We start from the raw sequence: 24,116 nt of genomic DNA, 5'->3' as shown, positions 1-24,116 counted from the left end.
TGTTCTTGTGGAATATGGATTTGGATGAAAAGGAGAATAAGAAGGAAAATAACAAATTTGCTTAAAAAGTGTACACACGTGACACTGTAGGTGAGAGAGAGAGAATGAATTGTGAGAGTTGTGTGTTTGTGTGGAGAGTGTGTGCCTATAAGTGTGTGCATGTGTGAGGGGGAACTCTTCCATTCTAACATCCTGAATGACATCAGCAAACAGGGAGCCAGTAGAAACTTCGGCTAGGAATTTAGGGCGAGGAGAAGAGAACTTTTATTGCAACTAAAAACACCCTCACACTGCAGCCAGCAGAGCTGAGAAATGAAAGGAAGGAGCAACTCCAGGATTTTACAACAATCAGCATCCACAGCCTGGAACACCAGCGAGGAGAGAGAAAACAAAAACAAAAACTAGTCAGAGGCTTTAGCATTGGCGAGAGAAACAAACCCGGGATCCCACCCCTCAAAGTGTTTGTGCAGCAGTCTGCTGGAGTTGGGGTTAGTGAGCACCCTCGGATCTGGTGGCAAGAGTGTGGGGTGACCGTGCTGAGTGATCTGATGGATGTTTAGACCATCACGAGAGGCTACTCTGCATTTGCCCGAAGCCTTTGGTCATATTTCCCGTCTTCCAATCAAGACTTTTTTTTTCTCCTCCAAAAAGGCTGTGGGGGGGGAGAGACCAGGAGCAGAGTTCAGTCAGACGCCTGCCTGCCTGCCTGCCTTGCCTGCCTGCCTGCCTTGCCTGCCTGGCCTGCCTGCCTGCCTGCCTGTCAGCTGGGAACTCGTCGCCCTGCTTTTGTGAGCAATCTCCAAACTCGCACGCTGTTCCGAGCCCTTCAGGAGTCTCAACGTGAAAGAAAAGTTGATTGTGTGGGGGTGGGTGGGGGAAGTTGGAGGGATCTAGGCTGGAATTTGTTGTGACAATAGTTTGTGGGATTACTTGGAGTTGCAGAACATAGGCAAGAGGGAGACCGGTCACTCCTCTGTGTAATGGTCTGTGAAGATTCAGTCTCACCGGGAGTCTCCAGCATTGAAGGCTGAACCCACTGCCTGAGTGTGGAAACTTTAAACTGAGTAGAGGAAGAGAAAGCTCAACTCCCGTTTCATTGCTCGGTCTTTGAACTCCGTGCTCTCTCCCTCCCTCCCTCTCTCTCCCCCTCCCTCTCTCTCCCCCTCTCTCTCCCCCTCTCTCTCCCCCTCCCTCTCTCTCCCCCCTCTCTCTCTCTCTCTCTCTCTCTCTCCTCTACTCTACTGCACTCCATCCTCAGTAATGGCCAGATTAAGGAGCATTTTGCCAGGGGTCGCCCTGTTGACTCTGGTGGTTGGGAGCCTCTACATCCACGCGTGTCCCAGCCGCTGTATGTGCTCGGGACCCAATGTGGATTGTCATCATTTGGGATTAAAGGCTGTTCCGAGAGGAATACCCAGGAACACGGAGAGACTGTGAGTACAACTTCACTATATTTCACTTACACTAGTTCATCGAACTTAAATAAATGTACTCCAGGGAAACCCATTTTGTGCTCTTCCCAGTTTTAATTGCAAAGCGTGGGGTTTTAACTCACAAAAAGCCTGTGCTATAAATCGTTAGTCTTGGCAGGAAGGTAACAAGTTAAATGAAGGTAATTACAGATTTTGCCATCGGTTGCAACGTTGCAACCAGTTGCAAGGCGTCCTCCAGTGAGCGACGATTAGACGGTGACCCCCACGAAAGACTTTTCAAAAACACGCCTCCCCAGAGCGTGTCATCAGGGACGGGACGGGACGGGACAGGGAGGAGGGTCAGTGTTACAGTTTGTACAAAGCCCAGCAGATAAAAGGCCAATCTTTAGTGAAACATCCCGGAGCACCTCGCAAGCCTTGCACAGGCAGGCGGGGAAATGGCACACAATTAGACAATGCCATCGCTTTGGGCATTGACAAGTGATAATGTATTGACACGTGTAGCCAACTGGCTGTTCCTTTTCACTGGCTGCTTCACGCATTCAGTCTTGTGCTTTTTTAGATGAAAATAAAACAATACAGGTGGGAATATAAAGCATTATTCTTATCAAAATCAGCCCATGTCAGGCCACTGAGCTCAAAAATGAGGTGTGAGTTATTTGTTACTACCATTGGATCAGAGTGGGGGAGAATATTGCATTCAGTGCATTGCACTGTCTGTCACCACCTTGGCAAAGGCCAAATTATTTACAGTGAGGGGTTTCTGGGTTCTGCAGTAAAGATACACCGCACCAACGTTGTGAGCTGTGATGGTTGGGACTCTGCCCTCTGAAGAAAAAATGACTCCAAACTTTTATTGCGGTGAATTCTACCTCTGCTGAAAGTGCTGGCTCGTTCTTTCCCCAGTACGCTGGAGTGTGCCGGTTTTCTGCTTCAAGGGAACTCAATCCCGCCGTCACCAGCAGCTCCATGCAATGACCTTCCAGCAGGGGTCTGTGACAAGGGGATCAGCCGCGGCAACTGCACTGCTCCCACTCACTCTCCACTTAACCCAAACAAGGGACTGAACCTGGGACTTCCTGACCTGCAAGATCCAATTGTGCAACGTGGGTTGTGTTAACACATTGGGAGATTTACAACAGCGCCGTGCTAACACGTGTTAACTGTTTTAGAATACTTCCAATACTTAAGACGACAGTGCGCATAAATAAAGTTACTCTTTTTGTTTTACATTTCTGTGAATTATTAGTGAGGTACCATGGGTTTCTTTCCAACACTAATTCACCACTCTGTAAAACACAGAGTGTGCTGTGTTTTACAGAGTGGTGAATTATCTTTGTACTCTGGTATTTTACAGTATTATGAATTATTTGTGTATAAGTATGCTCTGGGGTATTTTAATATATATCAAAGTATTGGATTAGTTTACAACTTGGTGAATTATTAGTGTCTGCTGTGGATTATCTTATTCTGTGAATTTTCAATCCATAGGTTATTTTATAGTTTTGTGATTTGTCCATGTGTGGGGTGTCCTATATACAGTGGTGAGTTATACATGAGCAAAGTGAATTATTTTACATCATGAATTAATAGTGTGCCTTGAGTTATTTTTCATTGTAAATTTTTATTGTGTGCTGTGGGCTATTTATATTGTGAATTATTGCCATGTACAGTGGGTTATTTTACATTGTTAATTGTTGTGTGCTATAGATTATTTTAGTGTTGTAAATTATTGGCATTTGTCTTGGATTATTTTATGTCGTAAGATATCATTGTGCCTTGAGTTATTTTACATTATGAAGATAGAACATTGAACAAATATGGCCACAAGCACATGGAACATGCATGGCAAGTTAAGATCATGTGATAGGAGCAGAATTAGTCCATTTGGCCCATCAAGTCTACTCCGCCATTCAATCATGGCTAATCCCATTCTCCTGCCTTCCCCCATAACCTCTGACACCTGTGCTAATCAAGATTCTATCCATCTCTGCCTTAAATATGTCCACTGACTTGGCCTCCACAGCCATCGGTGGCAAAGAATTCCACAGATTCACCACCCTCTGGCTAAAGCAATGCCTCCATCTCCTTCCTAAAGGAATGTCCTTTAATTCTGAGGCTATGACCTCTAGTCCTAGACTCTCCCACTAGTGGAAACATCCTCTCCACATCCACTCTGTCCAAGCCTTTCACTATTCCTCCCTCATTCTTCTAAACTCCAGCGAGTACAGGCCCAGTGCTGACAAACGTTCATCATATGTTAACCTATGCATTCCTAGGATCATTCTTATAAGCCTCCTCTGGATATGCACATCCTTCCTTGGATATGGTGCCCAAAATTGCACACAATATTCCAAATGTGACCTGACCAGTGCCTTATAGAGCCTCAGCATTACATCCCTGTTTTTGTACACAAGCCCAATCGAAATAAATGCTAGCATTGAGTTTGCTTTCTTTACTACCAATTCGACTTGCGGATTAACTTTTTGGAAATCCTGCACCAGCACTCCCAGGTCCCTTTGCACCTCCGATTTCTGGATTCTCTCCCCATTTAGAAAATAATCTATGCCTTTATTCCTCCTACCAGAATGCATGACTCCACACTTTGCTACACTATATTCCATCTGCCACTTCTCTGCCCACTCTGCCAGCCTGTCCAAGTCCTTCTGCAGAGTCCCTGCTTTCTCTACACTACCTGCCCCTCCACCTATTTTCATATCATCTGCAAACCTGGCCACAAAGCCTTCAATTCCCTCGTCCAAATCATTAATAGAATGATTAATAGGGATTGATGTGAAGGGTGAGATGAGTAAGGAATTAAAAAAGTATTGTATATGAATGCATGCAGTATAAGAAGTAAAGTAGATGAGCTTGAGGCTCAGTTAGAGGTTGGTAGATATGACATTGTGGGGATTACAGAGACGTGGCTGCAGGAGGATCAGGCCTGGGAACTTAATATTCGGGGAATATTAAGCATAGAAATATTTTCTATGTTTCTATGATTAAGTTGGGCCAAATGGCCTGTTTGCCTGCTGTATGTACAATAGTACAGCACAGGAACAGAAACATAGAAAATAGGTGCAGGAGGAGGTCCTTTGGCCCTTCTAGCCAGCACCGCCATTCAATGTGATCATCCACAATCAGTAACCTGTGCCTGCCTTCTCCCCGTATCCCTCAATTCCACTAGCCGCTAGAGCTCTATCTAACTCTCTCTTAAATTCATCCAGTGAATTGGCCTCCACTGCGTTCTGTGGCAGAGATTTCCACAAATTCACAACTGTCTGGGTGAAAATCTTCTTCTCACCTCATTTTTAAATGGCCTCCCCTTTATTCTTAGACTGTGGTCCCTGGTTCTGGACTCTCCCAACATTGGGAACATTTTTCCTCCATCTAGCTTGTCCAGTCCTTTTATAATTTTATGCGCCTCTATAAAATCCCCTCTCATCCTTCTAAACTCTAGTGAGTACAATCCCAGCCTTTCCAATCTTTCCTCATATGACAGTCCCGCCATTCCAGGGATTAACCTTGTGAACCTATGCTGCACTGCCTCAAATTAGGAGACCAAAACTGCACACAATACTCCAGATGTGATCTCACCAGGGCCCTATACAACTGCAGAAGGACCTCTTTACTCCTATATTCAAATCCTCTCGTTATGAAGGCCAACATGCCATTAGCTTTCTTCACTGCCTGCTGAACCTGCACGCTTTCTTTCAGTGACTGGTGTACAAGGACACCCAGGTCTTGTTGCACTTCCCCTTTACCTAATCTGATACAATTGAGATAATAATCTGCCTCTTTGTTTTTGCCGCCAAATTGTATAACCTCACATTTATCTACATTATACTGCATCTGTCATGCATTTGCCCACTCACCCAACCTGTTCATGTCACCCTGCAACCTGCAATAGGTCCGACAGCCTATCATGACTGTGCCACCATGATACCAATCTAATTCATCCCATCTGCTCCCTCTAAATTCCTCTATTGCCACTTGTTATAAATGTTTCTGTCTAAATCCCTCTTAAATGTTGCTATCTGAGCCTGCTTCCACCACCTCCCATGTCAGCACATTCCAAACTGCTCTCCCTATATAAAAAAAACAATTGCCCTGCACATCTCCTGTAAACTTTTCTTCTCTTATTTTAAACTCATTCTCTCCTGTATACATATTTCCACCGAGAAAAAGACTCTGACCATCTACCTTCTCTCATGTCTCTCATGATCTTACCTACTTCTATCGGGTTGCCCTCAGCTTCCAATGCTCCAGAGAAAACAGTTTACGTTAGTCCTGCCTCTCTTTATAGTTCATACAATGGAGGCAATATTCGGGTGAATTTCTGCACCCTCTCCAAAGCTTGCACATCTTTCTAACAGCATTGTGGCCAGAATGAAGCATGGAATTCCAAATATGGTTCAATCAAAGTTTTATATAGCTGCATCATAACATCCCAATATTAACACTCAATGGAGTTGGCCAGTAAAGGCAGGCATTATTCCTATGTCTGTGGCTTCTGTACACTGAATTGTTAGTGTTTGCAGTGAGTGCGCTGTGATTTGTACAGTGAGTACAGAGGATGTACAGTGAGTCATTTTACAGGGTTTGAATTATTAGAATATGCTGTTGGTTATTTTCCTTTGTGAATTATTAGTGAATGTAGTGAGTTGTTTTACACTGAATTATCCGTGTGTGTTGTAGGCTATTTAACATTGTGAATTGTTACTGTTAACTGTGCATTATTTTACATTGTGACTTGTGCAGTAGGTTATATAATTGTTGGAGCATGCTCTCTAGGTTATGTCATTGTGTTGTGAACTGTTGATATTGTGTAGTGGCATTATTTTCCATTGTGATGAATTATTACTGTGGAGCTTCAAGGAAACCTTTGGCATTAATAGTTTAGTTTAGAGACACAGTGGTGAAACCAACCCTTCGGCCCACCGGTCCGTGCCGACCAGCAATCCGCACATATTAACACTATCCTACACACACTAGGGACAATATTTACATTCACCAAGCCAATTAACCTACAAAGCTGTACGTCTTTTTAATCCACTTTGGTTAAGCCACATGTGGAACTTTGAGTGTAGTGCTGGTCACAATGCTAGAGGAAAGATGTGGAAGCTTTGGAGATATGGTAACAGAGACAATGTTTCTGTTACCTCTGTTATTTTGAGGATGGTAATGGAGATAAAAACCTGGAATAGATGTAGGGTAATCCAACAGTCCAACAACTATGGCGGCTCTGAGGTCCCCAATGCTTGTCCTGGCATGGTTATTCAGAAATCGTGCGGTCTCTTGCCTGCACAATGATGTCATCTACATCCACCATTACCTGAATGAGGAATGTACCCATGAAATTTAAAACTGCTCCTCTGAAGAAACAAGAGTGTTAGTTTTGACGATATTGCGTTCTAAGCAGTTTGTGGTAATTTTCCTCATGCATTTTTTAAGTTTCTATGGATTATTTTACAATGCAGTAATTTTGTTTAGAGTGGGCAATTAGTTGTTTTCCATTCTGGTGAATTGTTCGTGTGTCCTGTGTGTGATACTCCATGTGTCAGTCATTGAGTTATCAGTGTATGCATGGTGGTTTAGTCTCTTTGTTGAAGTGTTTGCACTTCCTCAGTATTATTTTACTTCATGCTGAATTACCTGTACATGGCATGGATTATTTTCCATTGTGTATTATAGGTTAGTGTTCAGTTGTCTTTGTAGTGCGTTATTAATACGTGCTGTGGTCTAGTAAATTATGAGCAAATGCTTGTGAAATTTTGCAGTTGTTGTTTATTAGTGTGCTCTGATTTATTTTGAAATGTTATGAATTATTAGCATGCCGTAGCATTGTGGTTTAATTTCCATTGCTTAAATGATCAGTCTGTGCTTTGAGTTGTTTTCCATTTTTTGAATTATTAGTAGATTCCTTGGGTTATTTGACATCATTAAGAAGGATAAATGGAGTTCTTTGAAGTGTAAGCGTTGTTGTTATGAAGGCAATGGAGCAACTAATTTCCACAGCAGCTCTGAGGATCCAGACAGATAATCTATTTTCAGGGTTTCCAATCTTGGAATCGGGAGAATTTGCTTGCTGTTTTCCAAAATTATATCACAGTTTTTTAGTATCTATCTGCGATGGGAAACAGGGACACAGTCGAACATTGCATGTGGCAGTGCATCATTCCCTCATCGTTTTGCAAGAAGGAACCGCAGATTTATTCACAAAATGCTGGAGTAACTCAGCAGGTCAGGCAGCATCTCGGGAGAGAAGGAATGGGTGACGTTTCGGGTCGAGACCCTTCTTCTTGCTCACCCAGATGCTGGTTTACACTGAAGACAGACACAAAATGCTGAAGTAACTCGATGGATCAGGCAGCATCTCTGGAGAAAAGGAATGGGTGAAGTTTCGGGTTGAGACCCTTCATCAGACTGAGAGTCAGGGAGCTCTTGGTCTGATGAATGGTCTCGACCCGAAATGCCACCTATTCCTTTTCTCCAGAGATGTTGCTTGACCCGTTGAGTCATTCCAGCATTTTGCACCCATACCCTCATCCTTGCCTGGCCAAATTATGGGGGCTCAACACTAAACTACGAATCAACTATTTTCTACCCACGGACGAGGAATGCCCCCATTGCCCTTAAAGGATAGAAAAGGTGAGAGCTGAGAAGGCCAGAAGAGAAGGTTGGAATCCCTTGTCCTTTTCAGGGTCCAGGGTATTGCTCCCACTGGAATTTAGAAGGATGAGGGGGGATCTTATTGAAACATATAAGATAATTAGGGGATTGGACACATTAGAGGCAGGAAACATGTTCCCAATGTTGGGGGAGTCCAGAACAAGGGGCCACGGTTTAAGAATAAGGGGTAGGCCATTTAGAACGGAGATGAGGAAGAACTTTTTCAGTCAGTGAGTGGTGAAGGTGTGGAATTCTCTGCCTCAGAAGGCAGTGGAGGCCAGTTCGTTGGATGCTTTCAAGAGAGAGCTGGATAGAGCTCTTAAGGATAGCGGAGTGAGGGGGTATGGGGAGAAGGCAGGAACGGGGTACTGATTGAGAGTGATCAGCCATGATCGCATTGAATGGCGGTGCTGGCTCGAAGGGCTGAATGGCCTACTCCTGCACAAAAAAACAACAACAAAAAAAGATCAAAAGACCTGCAGAACAGAAGCACATGGAGTCAGCACTAACACTAGTGTACCACTATATCCTTATGACAATCATGGCACTAAGTGCATCCCATTATTTTATGTAACGATGGTCGATTGTTCACGAAGCATGAAGTGAGCAAGAACAAACCCCTGTGCATCAGATTTTTTGGTATTAGGTGCACGTTCCAATTAGGACACTGCCTGTACAAATGCCTAATGCACTTGCACTACATTCCTGTGTGCTTCTTTTGTTACATGGACATTAAACCATTGATTCTAAACAGTCTATGAAAAATTACACACACAGGAAAAGTAGTACAAGTGCAATAAACATCTGTTCATGAGGTTTGCCAATTGGAATTCCTGCCTCATAAACGGGAAATCCTCTGACCACAGCACAAAGGGATAAATGGCCTCGGATTCAGGTTAGTTTATTGTCCTACACACCAACGACCAATGAATTTACAACTTCACATAAAGCTCACAGTGTAAACAATATCCACGGTGATGTCAGATATACCAATAAATACAATCACAAAAGCAAAATAGCATTGTAATCTGAAATAATGAAAAAAATACCAAAGTGGAAGAATGTTGTAGGAAAATAACTGCAGATGCTGATACAAATCGAAGGTATCACAAAATGCTGGCGTAACTCAGCGGGACAGGCAGCATCTCTGGAGATAAGGAATGGGTGACATTTTGGGTCGAGACCCTTCTTCAGACTCGACATTTCGGGTCGAGACCCTTCTTGAGTGGAAGAATGGAAAAATAAGTAAAGAAGAGTGAGAGTACTTGGCAACATCTCCAGGAAGCGGCTGTGAAAGAGATATCAAAGTAGGAGCTTGACAGCAGTGGGGAAGATGTCTGGACACCCAGGATTTCATGCTCCTGAATCTACTCCCAGTAGAGAGAAGAGAGAAAGCAGAATGGCCAGGGTGGCAGCCATCCAGCCTGACTGTTGCAATAACCATGAAGACGGACTGGATGGAAGGAAGTGACAAACCTGTGATGGACTGGGCTGTGTTGACCATTTTCTGCAGGTTCATACAGTCTGGAGCAGAGCTGTTGCCATTATCAATCCCATCAGAAGACTTTCGAAAGTGCATCTATAGAAGTTGTAGAGAATTGCTACGGACATGCTGAATTATCTCAGACACCTAAGCAAGTAATTATGATGATGCACTTTCTTGATCACCATAACAGTGTGAATGGATCAGCTGTGGTTGCTGGTGATGTAAGAAATTGCAGATGCTTGAATCCTGAGCAAAATACAAAGTGCTGGAGGAACTCATCGGGTCAGACAACATCTGTGGCGTGAATGTACAGATGACATTTTGGGTGGGGACCATTCTTCACGCTGAAGTTCATCCAACACTCTGTAGGTTGCTGGTGATATGAGGAGCATGAAGCTGCCAGCCATCTCAACAGCCGCCATTTGATGAGGGCAGGGTTGTGTTCACCCCCTCATTTCCTTAGATCAACAACTAACTCTTTTGTCTTGCTGATGTTAAGGACTAGATTATTGCTCTGATGCCATGGCACAAGTTTTCCAATCTCTTCCCTAAACTCTGTCTCATCATTGTTGTCACTTTGGCCAACAAGAGCGGTATCATCAGTGAACCTAAAGATTGAATTGGGGCTATACTTGACGAAACACTCATGGGTGTACAAGGGGTAGAGCAAGGGACAAAGTACATAACCTTGAGGAGCACCCTTGTCACAGGTCATGGTGAAAGAAAGGCTATGACCAGTTCAAACTGAAGGAGGGTCCCCACCAGAAACGTCACCCATCCTTTTTCTCCAGAGATGCCGCCCGACCCGCTGAGTTACTCCAGCACTTTGTGTCTATCTTCAATCCCACTGAGGTCTAATGAGCAGGAAGTCCAGAAGCCAATTGCAGATGGAAACCCCAAGACCAAGGTCCAGGAGTTCAAAGATGAGCTTATTCAGCATTATAGTGTTGAAAGTTGAGCAGCAGTCATTGAATAACATAACAATAACATAAAATGTGTTCTTAGTGCCAAGGTGATTCAGAACTGAATGTTGAGCAATGGAGATGGTATCGTCCATTGATCGATTTGCCCTAAGTGCAAATTGCAAGCAGTCTGGATTATCCAGGAGACCGGAGTAAATGTGGGCCATTACCAATCTTTTACAGCATGTCATTGTGATCAATGTTGGAACGATTTGGTGGTAGTCATTGAGACGGGTCACTTTATTTTTCTTGGGAACTGCTGGAGGTTTCCTTGAAGCATAGATGAGGATAGGAGACTATTGAAGAGAGAGATTAAAGATGTTGACAAACAGTGTGACCAGTTATTTAATGTCTACCTGTGGACTACTTCTGGGTCGGATGCTTACCGAGCATTTACCCGTGAAAGCAGATCTGACTTCTGCTACCAAGGTCTATGGGTTAATGGGAGATGAGGGGACATATCTTGATGGAATTTTATTTGCCTACTCAAAATAACAGGGGTAAAAGGCAACGACCACATCCGATAGAGAGGTGTCATTTCCAGAGAGAGCCCCCAATTTCAGCTTGTTGACCGCGATAGTGTTCGGACCCTGCCACTGTCATCTGCCATCTGTTTGATTGAATGGAGTCTCCAGCTTGTTCTGGTATTCCATGGAAAAATGGTTTCATGCCATACTCTTTAATAAAAATACCGTTTTTTGCCTCAACAAGTTTTTATTGGAATAAGCACATTTCTAACAGTTTCTACAAAATGTGCAAATGATGTATTATAGGCAGGCTGATATTTTCACTTCAGGATTGTACAGTTAAATGCAGGATGGAAAGCCATAGTCAGCACGGTTTTGTTGCTACAACCTGTGTCACATAAGTGAGGAAGGCCACCCAATTTAATTGACGTACTTCCAAGCTTGATGATTATGGATTGCTAATCGATTTGAAGTTATTTGCTCTGATATTTCTTCAAAAATGGTATCTACAGATAAACCATGAAGCCAACATTCTCCATTCCAGATGCTCAATGTAGTTTTATATTCACTATACAAGATACTGTACAAAATATAGTGTTTCTATTGCGAGGAGGTGAATAAAAGCACCAGGATATGTCATTCCGGGTTTATATGAAGCAAGGCACCTGCAATGTTTTTCCACTTCTGGTAAATTATTAAAGTTTGTGATTTTTGCAAAAGTACCAGTTGCGATTTTCCACCAGTATACCCCTTGGCAACTGCTTCTATTAGCCTGATTTTTGTCATGATGTGATATGTTTTGACATATGTCTCTGTGAGGGATCTTAGGTACTTTGGTGCATTGATACTAACACAAGTTGTCCGTTTATATTTCACAGAATGGATTGTACATTATTTGTAGTATAGTCCTAGTGCCTTGAGCTGTTGCTAACTGATCCTTTGAAATTCTGGTTTAAATGTGAAGGAGAGCGATGAAATTCATACAAGGGATTGATTTACTGTTCGACCCAGTGTTTGTTCAAGATTACCAATCCAATGGCAGTGCTGGCTCGAAGGACCAAATGGCCTCCTCCTGCACCTATTTTCTATGTTTCTATGTTACCTGATTCAGGTAATGGCCTTTCAGAGAAAAGGAAATGAATCTTGCCATCACACCTGCTTGCAGCCCTCGGGATTACCCTACCTAAAATAATAATAATAATAATAATAAGTATAAGAAAATAACTGCAGATGCTGGTACAAATCGATTTATTCACAAAATGCTGGAGTAACTCAGCAGGTCAGGCAGCATCTCGGGAGAGAAGGAATGGGTGACATTTTGGGTCGAGACCCTTCTTCAGACTGATGTCAGGGGGGCGGGACAAAGGAAGGATATAGGTGGAAACAGGAAGATAGAGGGAGATCTGGGAAGGAGGAAGGGAGGGACAGAGGAACTATCTAAAGTTGGAGAAGTCGATGTTCATACCGCTGGGGTGCAGACTGCCCAGGCGAAATATGAGGTGCTGTTCCTCCAATTTCCGGTGGGCCTCACTATGGCACTGGAGGAGGCCCATGACAGAAAGGTCAGACTGGGAACGGGAGGGGGAGTTGAAGTGTTCGGCCACCGGGAGATCAGTTTGGTTAATGCGGACCGAGCGCAGGTGTTCAGTGAAGCGATCGCCGAGCCTGCGCTTGGTTTCGCCGATGTAAATAAGTTGACATCTAGAGCAGCGGATGCAATAGATGAGGTTGGAGGAGGTGCAGGTAAACCTTTGTCTCACCTGGAAAGACTGTTTGGGTCCTTGGATGGAGTTGAGGGGGGAGGTAAAGGGACAGGTGTTGCATCTCATGCGGTTGCAGGGGAAAGTGCCCGGGGTTGGGGTGGTTTGGGTAGGAAGGGACGAGTGAACCAGGGAGTTACGGAGGGAACGGTCTCTGCGGAACAGAGAGAGGGGAGGGGATGGGAAGATATGGCCAGTGGTGGGGTCCCGTTGTAGGTGACGGAAATGTTGGTGGATGATATGTTGGATCCGCTGACTGGTGGGGTGGAAGGTGACAACGAGGGGGATCCTGTCCTTGTTGCGAGTGGGGGGAGGGGGAGCAAGAGCGGAGCTGCGGGATGTAGAAGAGACCCTAGTGAGAGCCTCATCTATAATGGAGGAGGGGAAGCCCCGTTTCCTGAAGAACGAGGACATCTCTGACGCCCTAGTGTGAAACACCTCATCCCGGGCGCAGATGCGGCGTAGACGGAGGAATTGGGAGTAGGGGATAGACTTTTTGCAGGGGACCGGGTGGGAAGAAGTGTAGTCCAGATAGCTGTGCGAGTCAGTGGGTTTATAGTAAATGTCCGTCACTAGTCTGTCTCCTGTGATGGAGATGGTGAGGTCCAGAAACGGGAGGGAGATGTCGGAGATAGTCCAGGTATATTTAAGGGCAGGATGGAAATTGGAGGTGAAGTGTATGAAGTCAGTGAGTTCTGCATGGGTACAAGAGGTAGCACCAATGCAGTCGTCGATGTAGCGGAGGTAGAGTTTGGGGATGGAACAGGGATTGTTCGACGTACCCGACAAAGAGGCAGGCGTAGCTAGGGCCCATGCGAGTGCCCATAGCTACGCCTTTGGTTTGGAGGAAGTGGGAGGAGTCAAAGGAGAAGTTGTTGAGGGTAAGAACCAGCTCTGCTAGGCGGAGGAGAGTGTTGGTCGATGGGGATTGGCTGGTTCTACGGTCGAGGAAGAAACGGAGGGCTTCAAGACCATCCTTGTGGAGGATGGAAGTGTAGAGTGACTGGACATCCATGGTGAAGATGAGGGAGTGGGGGCCTGGGAACCGGAAGTTATCGAGGAGATGGAAAGCGTGTGAGGTGTCTTGGACATAGGTGGGGAGGGATTTAACCAGGGGGGATAGGATGGAGTCGAGATAGGTGGAGATAAGTAATATGCCTTTAATAAGTAATTAATAAGTAATAATAATATGCCTTTATTGTCATTGTACGAACAGTACAACGAAATTAGAAGTGCTACATCTGAAACAGTGCGACAGTGCAGATCTTTCAAAGACAATCGCACAAACATAGGAACCAACACAACAAATACCAATATCAATAAAAACCAATAAAAAACCTAATAAATAATAAATGAGTTTTACACCTAAAATGCTGAAAATATTTTAAAAAGTGCGACGAATGTAAGAGTCACATCAAGTCAAGTGTTTCCATTCACAGTTCCTATGGCCCAGGGAAAGAAACTGTTTTTAAGTGGGTTTGTTCTGACCCTTAGGCCCCTGTAGCGCCACCCAGAGGGCAGGAGAGCAAACAGTTCATCCCTCTTCCCTTCCCTAACCCGCTGAGTTACTCCAGCTTTTCGTGTCTATCTTCGGCTTAAAGAGCAAAACCTTCTTCCCTCTCTCCCCAGCACCCACTCCATGACATCCTGGTGCTGTTGAGAGACAGGATGCGGATATGTAAGAGGGAGGGAGGCAGGGGAGAGGTGACGATGCTGAATGGAAGAGGCCAGAAACTGGGATTAAACAGGTGGCGGTGGCATGGTAGTGGTGGCATTCCTAGCTGTGCCAGCATGTGTACTCTTCAATCTCCATATCCTGGCCCATGGTCTCCTCTCGTTAGAATGGAGCAATGTGGTTTCTCCCTTTAATCCCTAAGCCTTCCTACATTAACCAAAAGATTAGTTGAGTGAAGTACATCGTGGGTTCAGGATATCTGAGATACACCATTCAGTAAAACCAAAGTAAACATCTAAAACAACGACCTACAAAGGTTTGATTGGCACGGGCACCACCAAAGGTTCCTCTCCCCCCCAACTCCATCCCCTTCCATCTATATCCCTCCCTCCAAATTTACATTTTTCTTCTCCTCTTCTTTCCTTATCCGACACCCTTTTGTCATCGAAGATTAACACAAAAGCTGGAGTAACTCAGTGGGTCAGACAGCATCTCTGGAGAAAAGGAATAGGTGAAGTTTTGGGTCGAGACCCCTCTTCAGCTACCTATTCCTTTTCTCCAGAGATGCTGTCTGACCCACTGAGTTACTCCAGCTTTTCGTGTCTATCTTTGGTTTAAACCAGCATCTGCAGTTCCTTCCTACATCTTTTGTCATCTCTAGTCTTTGTCACTTCCTGCATCCATCTGCAGCAAAATGATAGTTGGCTTCAGATATAGACCATTTCAATTTATTTTTACTTGCAGGAGATTGTGCAGCACTAACATAAGGACTTACAAAAAATAATCGATGAGTTGCATAGATTAATTAGCTGGAGTTGCTCACAAGTTGTCTGTGGTCTGGGACAAAGTGCCCATGTGCAGTTAATCACAGTTGATTCACTAAGTGTTTGGATTTTTAGTTAATACTGTGGGCACTTAGAGTGTGATGTCTGGAATATGTCCTCCTGTAATGTTGCTTATGGAAACAATAATATTCTGTCAACCCGACCCCTCTCTTTCCGGTTAGCACCAGCGACTCACGACGAGGATCTAGGGTATTTTAGTTCCTTCTTAGGAAAAATTATTCAGTAAATTAGAGATCAAAAAATATTTTTTTAATTTTCAGACCCTGAGTCAGGGGATTTTTTTGTTTATTCATGCATTTTTCAGGCTGTGGGTAAGGTCTTAATTGCCCTTGAGAAGTTGGCTGTGGGTACATTACATTGTGACACTACATCGAAGTTACTCCCACAGTGCGGTTGGGTAGGCAATTTAAAGATTTAAATCCAGTCACAGTGAAAATTGGGCTGTGTAGGAACAGAGTGACTTGGAGAGCAACCTGCATCTGCTGGTGTTCCTGAGCACCTGACACCATTGTCCCCAGCATGGCTGTTGGAGTAGTCTGAGCAAATAAGTTCAGTGCATTGTGTAGATGTGAGTATGCTGTGACCACTGTGTACTGGTGTGAATAGAACGGTATTGGTTTATTATGGTCACATGTACCAAGGTTTGTGTTCCGTCCAGTCAAATCATGCTGCACATGAGCACAATCAAACCATACACTATTACCACAGGTAGTACAAAGAGAAAATTACCAGAGTGCAGAATATAGTGTTACAGCAAATAGCATTACAGTTACAGTTTAAACAAAAGTGCAAGGTGTGGAATGAGGTAGGTTGGAAGATGGGGACTGCACCTAGCTTATGGGAGGGCCGTTAAGAAGTCTGATTACAGTGGGGATGAAGCAGTTCCTGAATCTGGTGGTACGTGTTACAGCTTTCATATCTTCTGCTTAATGGGACAGGGGAGGATATGATTGGGATGAAAAAGGTCTCTGATTATGTTGACTGCTTTCCTCAGGCAGCATGAAGTGTCGATGGAATTAGTGGTGGGGGGAATGCATGTTTACATTGGTAGATATGATACCAATCAAATGGGGCACTTTATCCTGGATGGTGTTGGATTGATTGAGAGTTGCTAGATCTGCACTTATCCAGTCAAGTAGAGACCATGGCTTCATGCTCCTGAGCTCTGCCTGGTGGCTTCTTCTTCTTGTGTGTGAGGCAGCAGAAGTTATGTAATGCCCTCCAGGCGCTGTAGACAAAAGTGGCAATCCCGTGGGTGTCGGTCTCGGTGTAGGCGGCCAGAGGATAACCAGGGATCTTCAGATGGGAGCTGTCCCTTTTGTGAGTCTCGGAGCAGGATTGCAGTGACTTTGTGGGTCTGTAGCAGATGTTCAATGATGGCGGTCTTTGCCTTGGTGAGGCCTTTCGCATTCAGCTGCAGCAGGGTGATGCCATCCGGTTGGACATCCGTAGGTGCCCGCCCTAAGAAGGGCACATGCTCCGGGTTGGCACCAAGCTGCAGCGACTGAGGTTGCATTTGGGCTGCAAGCTGTTGTTGTTTCTTCGTTGTTATTCCTGCTATTTCTGCTTCTGCTTCTGCTGTCTCTGTTCGCTGTCGTTTGCCTGACTGAGGTCCGTTGACAGGGCTCACCACGAGGAGGTGGACAACATGAGCCCCTGCCTGATGGTGTGGTTTGGATATGCCTGGAGGTAAGCCACTCACCACGGAACACCCAGCCTCTGACCTTCTCCCATGACCAGAGTGTTTGTATGGCTGGTTCAATGGTGATCCCCAGAATATTAATATTGAGCGACTTAGTGACAATGATTGGCAGTGAATGTCAAAGGCAGCTTGCTGGGATCCCTCTCCCATGACAAATGGGGAATGTGCTAGTTGAAATGTTTGGCATTTCTTGTGGGTATCTAGTCAGTATATTTTAAAGTCCAACACACCAGGAGATTTATTTGTTCATTATTCTAAATTTCACATTACGAGATTGGTTTGGCTTATTTGCCAGGAAGCACTAGATGGCATTTGTTTCTATTGCCATCCCTTCATAACCTCAGCTACATGTGTCAGCTCACCTGTAAACATCCCCTGCTTGAATTAAAATAGCTCCAGTACAATTTGCAAAACAGAGATTGAGAATGGGAATTTTCTAAAAGGCAGCAGGTTTGGAGTGACCCACCCTTGTGTTTGCTGATCCGAATGCCATCGGTGCCAGAACTAGAGAGAGAAAATAAAGTTTAATTCCTCAACCGTAACATCCATCAATTGCAGAATTAGCGAAAACAAAATCCAAACTGCCAGGCTGAAAACACTCCAGGCATGAGGCCGTGAGCAGGAACTGGCTAATGCAGGTGGAGCCAGACCATTGGCAGGGTCTGGGGTTTGCTCTGGCCCCGAGCCAGGCTTGGCATGTAATGGAACTTCTCAACTATTAGCCCAAAATAGGGCAAGAGTGAAACCCAGACCACGAGAAAGCAATGTGACTAGGTGCTGCAGTAGTCATTATAATTGCCAGCTGATTCATTAGAGCTATGTTTAATCTTGTCTTGTGAATGGGAAGTACATTATTGTGTGTTGTAAAAGTTAATAATGAGCTGTGAAGTTTGAAAGAAACATGCGACTTCAAGCTTTTCCAAGAAGAATAAAATCTTCTGATCGCTGAGCCTGAATTCAAAGATTCCGATCAGCAAATTCAGCATGGAGTCACAACCAGGAAATTGCAATTAAAATTAAAATGTTAGTCAAGAATGTGCACATTGCTGGTTGGTGGGTTGTGCAACTGAGTGGTCAAAGATGGGGTTCCATTTTGTCAAACCCCATGGGGAGAAAGCCATTTGTTGCTATAACTGCACTCCACCTGGCCTGTAGACTAAATGGTAGACACTTCCTCCTAGGAGTTCTAAAGCAGATGTTGAATATCTTTATGTGTAGGGAGGAATTGCAGATACTGGGTAATACTGAAGAGAGACACACAGCGCTGGAGTAACTCAGCGCATCAGGCAACATCTCTGGAGAAAAAGGATGGGTGATGTTTTGGGTCGGGCCTCCTTCTTCAGACACTTGTTATCTTTATGAATATCTTTATGACTGCTCCCACCCTAACATTGTGTTGGACCCCAGTCTTTGCTGAGTACAGCTTCTGCACCTGTAGCTATGGTAAGGGGAAAGTAAGGTGGTTTGTGTTTGGACTGTGATCAGGTGGTTGTGATTGAAACATGAGTTGAATGTGGACATTTGGTACAGACATGTATCACACACAATATCAGCCTCCTCTCCGGGATATCTCAATCCTCCTTTTTCTTCCCCAGGGTTAGAGCTCACACGTGGCAGATGGTCACGGGTGGGATGCTGAGGGTTTTCTGGAAACAACAGACCTTTTCGCTGGAGAAAAGGGCACCAAAGCTGCACTCTTGCTCTGATGAATGGTAAATTTGATTGAAACCCCTTGTGTCCAAATGATACATATCTAGTGAAATTCAGTGGGTCAGAGACAACTGGACCAAATTACTGAACTCCGTCAATTCAGATTTCCAATGAGTTAGTGTCCAAACTACATATGTTCTTTCAAGAGACCTGCTCCCTCTTTTTGAAGTCTGTATTTCAAGAGTTTTAAAGAGCTCCAGTTTGTGGGTTTGGCCCAGGACCAAGACAAGACAGTACATAATTCAAAAGTGTAATTGTATACGTTCGGCACATTGCAACTTGAGTTCCTTACTCTATTAGACCCTCCTTATGTAAGCTATCCTAATCGACCACAACATCTGATATAACAAACATTGCTTACGGCTTTCTCATTAACAGACATTATAGAACAATATACTCGAGAGCAAAGTCTTCAAGCACATTCAGAGCTTGGACTGGGTTTGGTTTCATCGTAATCTAAATTCCCCAAAAATAAGTAAGCTGAGGGAGGCTTCACTCTGCTTAGTAATAAATCATGAAGATAAAATCTTCACTTGTACAGTATTTATATCCCTATTAGATCTCCACTTAGAGTTACTGGTTCTTTGCTGCGAAATGTACTCCCCAAGATTGGCGATGAATAATGCAGATAATCACCACCCCACTTCCTGGGGCTTAACGCTAACTGATAGCTTGTCTCTTCATGACTTCAATGTCTCAGATTTAAATTATATTTGTATTTTTACATCTATCTGGATTTTATCTCAATCTTTATCGGATTGTTGACTTTGACATCTTATTTACTAATTTGCAAGACTTCCTACTTAACATTTCTCAGAGTAACATGCACACTCTGTGGTGTTTAACATGGACATTATGTAATACTCCTCTTATCTGTTTCTTGGCACAGACAGTGTTACAGCATTCACCCCTAATGGAATCTAAATATCAAAGCCTTTGGACAGCCATGCACAGTCACCCTTAATGTGAGAAGGCCACATAAAAGTGCATGTATAATTTAACAACTGTATAACATTTTTAGAAGAATATTGGATGTCTCGTGCGTCTGGTTATTCCTACTTTCTGCACATCTCTGCATTGGCCTCTCGTACTTAGTGATGGGCTCATAATATCAATCTTCTATCTGGCAAATTAGGGACATCTGTACTTAATCCATTTTAACTAAGTATACAGTCACACAGAGATACAGCTCGGAATTTGTGCCAGTCAGTCATCAACCACTCATTTATATCAATCCAGATGAAGACACAGATTAGTCACTGTTATATACAACAGAGCACAATGAAATTCCTTGTTTGAATGAAGCTTATAGAATTGACAGCGCACATGACAATGAAAGATACAAAGATATATACAATGAGGGATGCAATAAACAGAGAAGCGATGCAGCAAACAAAAAACAAGTGTAATAATCAAATACTGTATCTGACTGAGATAGAGTGAGAGTGGAAATATGTGACAATGTCATCCAAAATCAGTACTCCTTTCTTGCTTTCTCCCCATATCCCTTGGTTCCATTAGGCCTAAAAGCTATATCTAACTCTCTCTTGAAAGCATCCAATGAATTGGCCTCCACTGCCTTCTGTGGCAGAGATTTCCACAAATTCACAACTCTCTGATTAGCATCCACCAGATTCTATCACATACTAGGGGCAATTTACAGAGACCTATATACCTATATACCTATCGAGCCAGACACAAAATGCTGGAGTAACTCAGCAAGGCAGGCAGCATCTCTGGAGAGCAGGAATGGGTGACGTTTCGGGTCGAGACCCTTCCTTAGACTGAAGGGTCTCGACCCGAAACATCACCCATTCCTTCTCTCCAAAGATGCTGCCTGAGTTACTCCAGCATTTTGTGTCTACCTTCGATTTAAGCCAGCATCTGCAGTTCTTTCCTACGTATCGAGCCAAACGTCTTTAGGATGCGGGAGGAGATCAGACCACACAGAGGAAACGCAATGGGTCCCAGGGAGAACATGCAAACTCCAGACAGACAGTACCCGAGGTTAGGATTGAACCCAGGTCTCTGGTGCTGTGAAGCAGCAGCTGAATTAGCTGTGCTATCATGGTGCACTCACCTCAGTTGTGCTAAGCAGCTTAACACATGTGATATTTCACACCTACCAGAATATACACTTGCCATTCTGAAGGCCTCGATATAACAGACACTATTTCTGGTACTTAATAATGCCCCACTGTTACATTTACTTTCGTTAACATATTGCTCACTGTAGCACCTGGTCTTTCCTCACTCTTGCAACTTTTGCAAACTTTTTAAAACTTTTGCAACCATTTTTTTATTAACCACTATTTAAAACTGTTTGGCTTCACTATTCATCAAAAAATCACACATTTAGTATTGATGGCAGCTGTTTTCCGATGTGTAGGCGCTTTAAGTGTGTTGGAGCTGAAAGCATGAATGGATGTCCTGGGGATTTCAAATATTGAGATAAGCAAATGAAATAGACACATTGTGGATGGAAAAAAATAATCGCCAATAAAATGAAAGACATTGACCTATTTCTGGTAGCGTTGCTGAAGGAGGGAATGCTGAGAAAGGTCGGTTAATGGATTTAGGTTTGTCATAAGAAATGGCTGGGTATGTGTAATGATGCAATGAGTCTATTTGCATAGTTGTAAGGAGAGGGAAACTCAGTGGAGTGTGCCGTGAGGGAGTGCAAGAGGAGAGTGTGAGAGGGAGTTGAGATGCAGGGAGCAGGCTGAGGGAAGGGGTCTGAGATGGAGCAGGCTGAGGGAAGGGGTCTGAGATGCAGGGAGCAGGCTGAGGGAAGGGGTCTGAGATGGAGCAGGCTGAGGGAAGGGGTCTGAGATGGAGCAGGCTGAGGGAAGGGGTCTGAGATGGAGCAGGCTGAGGGAAGGGGTCTGAGATGCAGGGAGCAGGCTGAGGGAAGGGGTCTGAGATGGAGCAGGCTGAGGGAAGGGGTCTGAGATGGAGGGAGCAGGCTGAGGAAAGGGGTCTGAGATGGAGCAGGCTGAGGGAAGGGGTCTGAGATGGAGGGAGCAGGCTGAGGGAAGGGGTCTGAGATGGAGCAGGCTGAGGGAAGGGGTCTGAGATGGAGGGAGCAGGCTGAGGGAAGGGGTCTGAGATGGAGCAGGCTGAGGGAAGGGGTCTGAGATGGAGGGAGCAGGCTGAGGGAAGGGGTCTGAGATGCAGGGAGCAGGCTGAGGGAAGGGGTCAGAGATGCAGAGAGAAAGGTGGCAATTGGGAGAGAAAGGACAAAAGGAGTGGGTGGAACAGGCTCTGCTGAAGAGGGTGTAGACAAGTGCATTTGTTTCCAAATATATGTGTGTGCATGCTATTTGGAAAGGGCTATGTTTCTGCAGCAGAGACCAGTCTGCAATCATCTTGGACATTGTTCCTGTTGCACCAAGACTTCTCTCTGTCAACACAGTGTGGTAGCTGAACCACATTAAAATAACTCAAACAGAAGCATCTTCCACTGCTCAGGAATGAACTGAAGCATCTGGAACCGAGCGTCTAACTGGGCAGGAAAAAGAGATAGGATATATACACTGAAATAGGATGAGAGTGTTAAAAGCTTTAGAATGAGAGCAGCCAGAGGAAGTGGGTTTGTAAATAAGTCATAACTTCATGTGCATTTTGCATTTTCCCTAGTTTATCATTTCCAGGGTGGTCACAAAACATTGTAACTCTTATAGAACAGAGAACATAGAAGAGTACAGCACAAGAACAGGCTATTTGGCCCAGTGTCTGTGCTGAATATGATGCCAAGTTAAATGACTCTCTGCTGCCTGCACATAATCCCAATTCCCTCATGCTCTGTCTATTCATGAGCCAATCTGGAAGCCTGTTAAATGCCTTTAATGTATCTGCTTCCATCTATCCCTGACAGTTCTTTCAAACACCCATTAGGCTTTGTTTAAAGGAGATGTTGTGTGCACATCTCCTTTAAACGTTCCTCCTCTGAACTTAAACCTGTGGCATCGAGTGTTTAACATTTCCACCTGGGAAATAGGTTCTGACTATCCTATCTATCTATGCCTCTTATAATTTGATATACTTTAATCAGGTCTCCTCTCAACCTCTGACACTCTAGTGAAAACAATCCATGATTGTCCACCCTCCCATTATAGTTCATATCTAATCCAGGCAGCATCTTGGTAAAGCACCCATGCACCCTCTCCAAACCCCCACATCCTTCCTGTAGAGGAATGACCAGAAATATCTAGAGAAGAGAGATATCACATCAGTGACAATACCAGCCATGTCATTGTCACAGCAATATGAGGAGTAACAAGCAGAGGTTATGGCCTTACACATTCGCTTCTACCCCCAATAGCCTTTCATTCTTTGGAATACAAGGAGGGATTAACTCATCCTTCTGTCCCTAAGATTCTGAAAGATGAGATGATGCACAACCCTTTCATTTAGATAATTTTGGATTTTGTTCATGTAATCATTGTCATTAACTACAACAGTCTAATTTTACTTTTGCTATATAACCCGTTAGATTGTTGTTTAAGGTCACCGTGATGGCTGTAGCGGAGATGAGGAAGAACTTTTTCAGTCAGAGAGTGGTGAAGGTGTGGAATTCTCTGCCTCAGAAGGCAGTGGAGGCCAGTTCGTTGGATGCTTTCAAGAGAGAGCTGGATAGAGCTCTTAAGGATAGCGGAGTGAGGGGGTATGGAGAGAAGGCAGGAACGGGGTACTGATTGAGAGTGATCAGCCATGATCGCATTGAATGGCGGTGCTGGCTCGAAGGGCTGAATGGCCTACTCCTGCACCTATTGTCTATTGTCTATTGTCTATTGAAAGAGAGAGCAGTGAATTCTTGGAGATTTAAAGAGAATTGTGTTCCCATATTCCCGAGCTTTAAGGCTGGCTTAGTTCTTGGAGAACATACAAAAGCCTATTAAGTAATGGTGTTATGAAATAGTTTACCTCAGGAATCAATGTGGGAGGCAGCAGACAATGCGATCCAATGTTATGTCCATAGATAGAACTGGGATCTAATCTCCTTTTTCTCAAGGAAACAGACCAGGGATCAAATGTTATCAATGTTTTTATGTCGGCTGTTTTGGATATGAGCTACTACAAGGATTGCACTGTCTGACTAAGTTTTGTAAACTGAAATGGCCAGTTTAATGTGTAGGAAGGAACTGCAGATGCTGGTTTAAACCGAAGATAGACATAAAAAGCTGGAGTAATGTGTCGGGACAGGCACAGCATCTCTGGAGAGAAGGAACGGGTGACATTTTGGGACGAGACCCTTCTTCAGTCTGGAGACCCTTCTTCAGTCTGAAGAAGAGTCTCGACCCGAAACGTCACCCAATCCTTCTCTCCAGAGATGCTGCCTGTCCTGCTGAGTTACTCCAGCTTTTTATGTCTACAGCCAGTTGACGTGCTTTCCTGTTAGAAT

At 44.2% G+C, this 24,116-nt stretch overlaps 1 protein-coding gene across 1 annotated transcript in view; it reads left to right on the top strand.

Annotated features, from left to right (window-relative positions):
* Positions 1-264: 264 nt before the first annotated feature.
* LOC144600260 (slit homolog 3 protein-like) overlaps positions 265-24,116 on the top strand; it is a 595,019-nt gene continuing 571,167 nt past the window's right edge. The window contains exon 1 of the mRNA XM_078411831.1: positions 265-1,433. Within this exon, the coding sequence (XP_078267957.1) occupies positions 1,261-1,433 (173 nt within the window). The 5' untranslated portion in view covers positions 265-1,260. The remainder of the gene's footprint in view (positions 1,434-24,116) is intronic.

The sequence above is a fragment of the Rhinoraja longicauda genome, chromosome 14 (assembly GCF_053455715.1).
Source record: "Rhinoraja longicauda isolate Sanriku21f chromosome 14, sRhiLon1.1, whole genome shotgun sequence".
Classification (NCBI taxonomy): Eukaryota; Metazoa; Chordata; class Chondrichthyes; order Rajiformes; family Arhynchobatidae; genus Rhinoraja; species Rhinoraja longicauda.
This window is presented reverse-complemented; position numbering and strand designations above follow the sequence as displayed.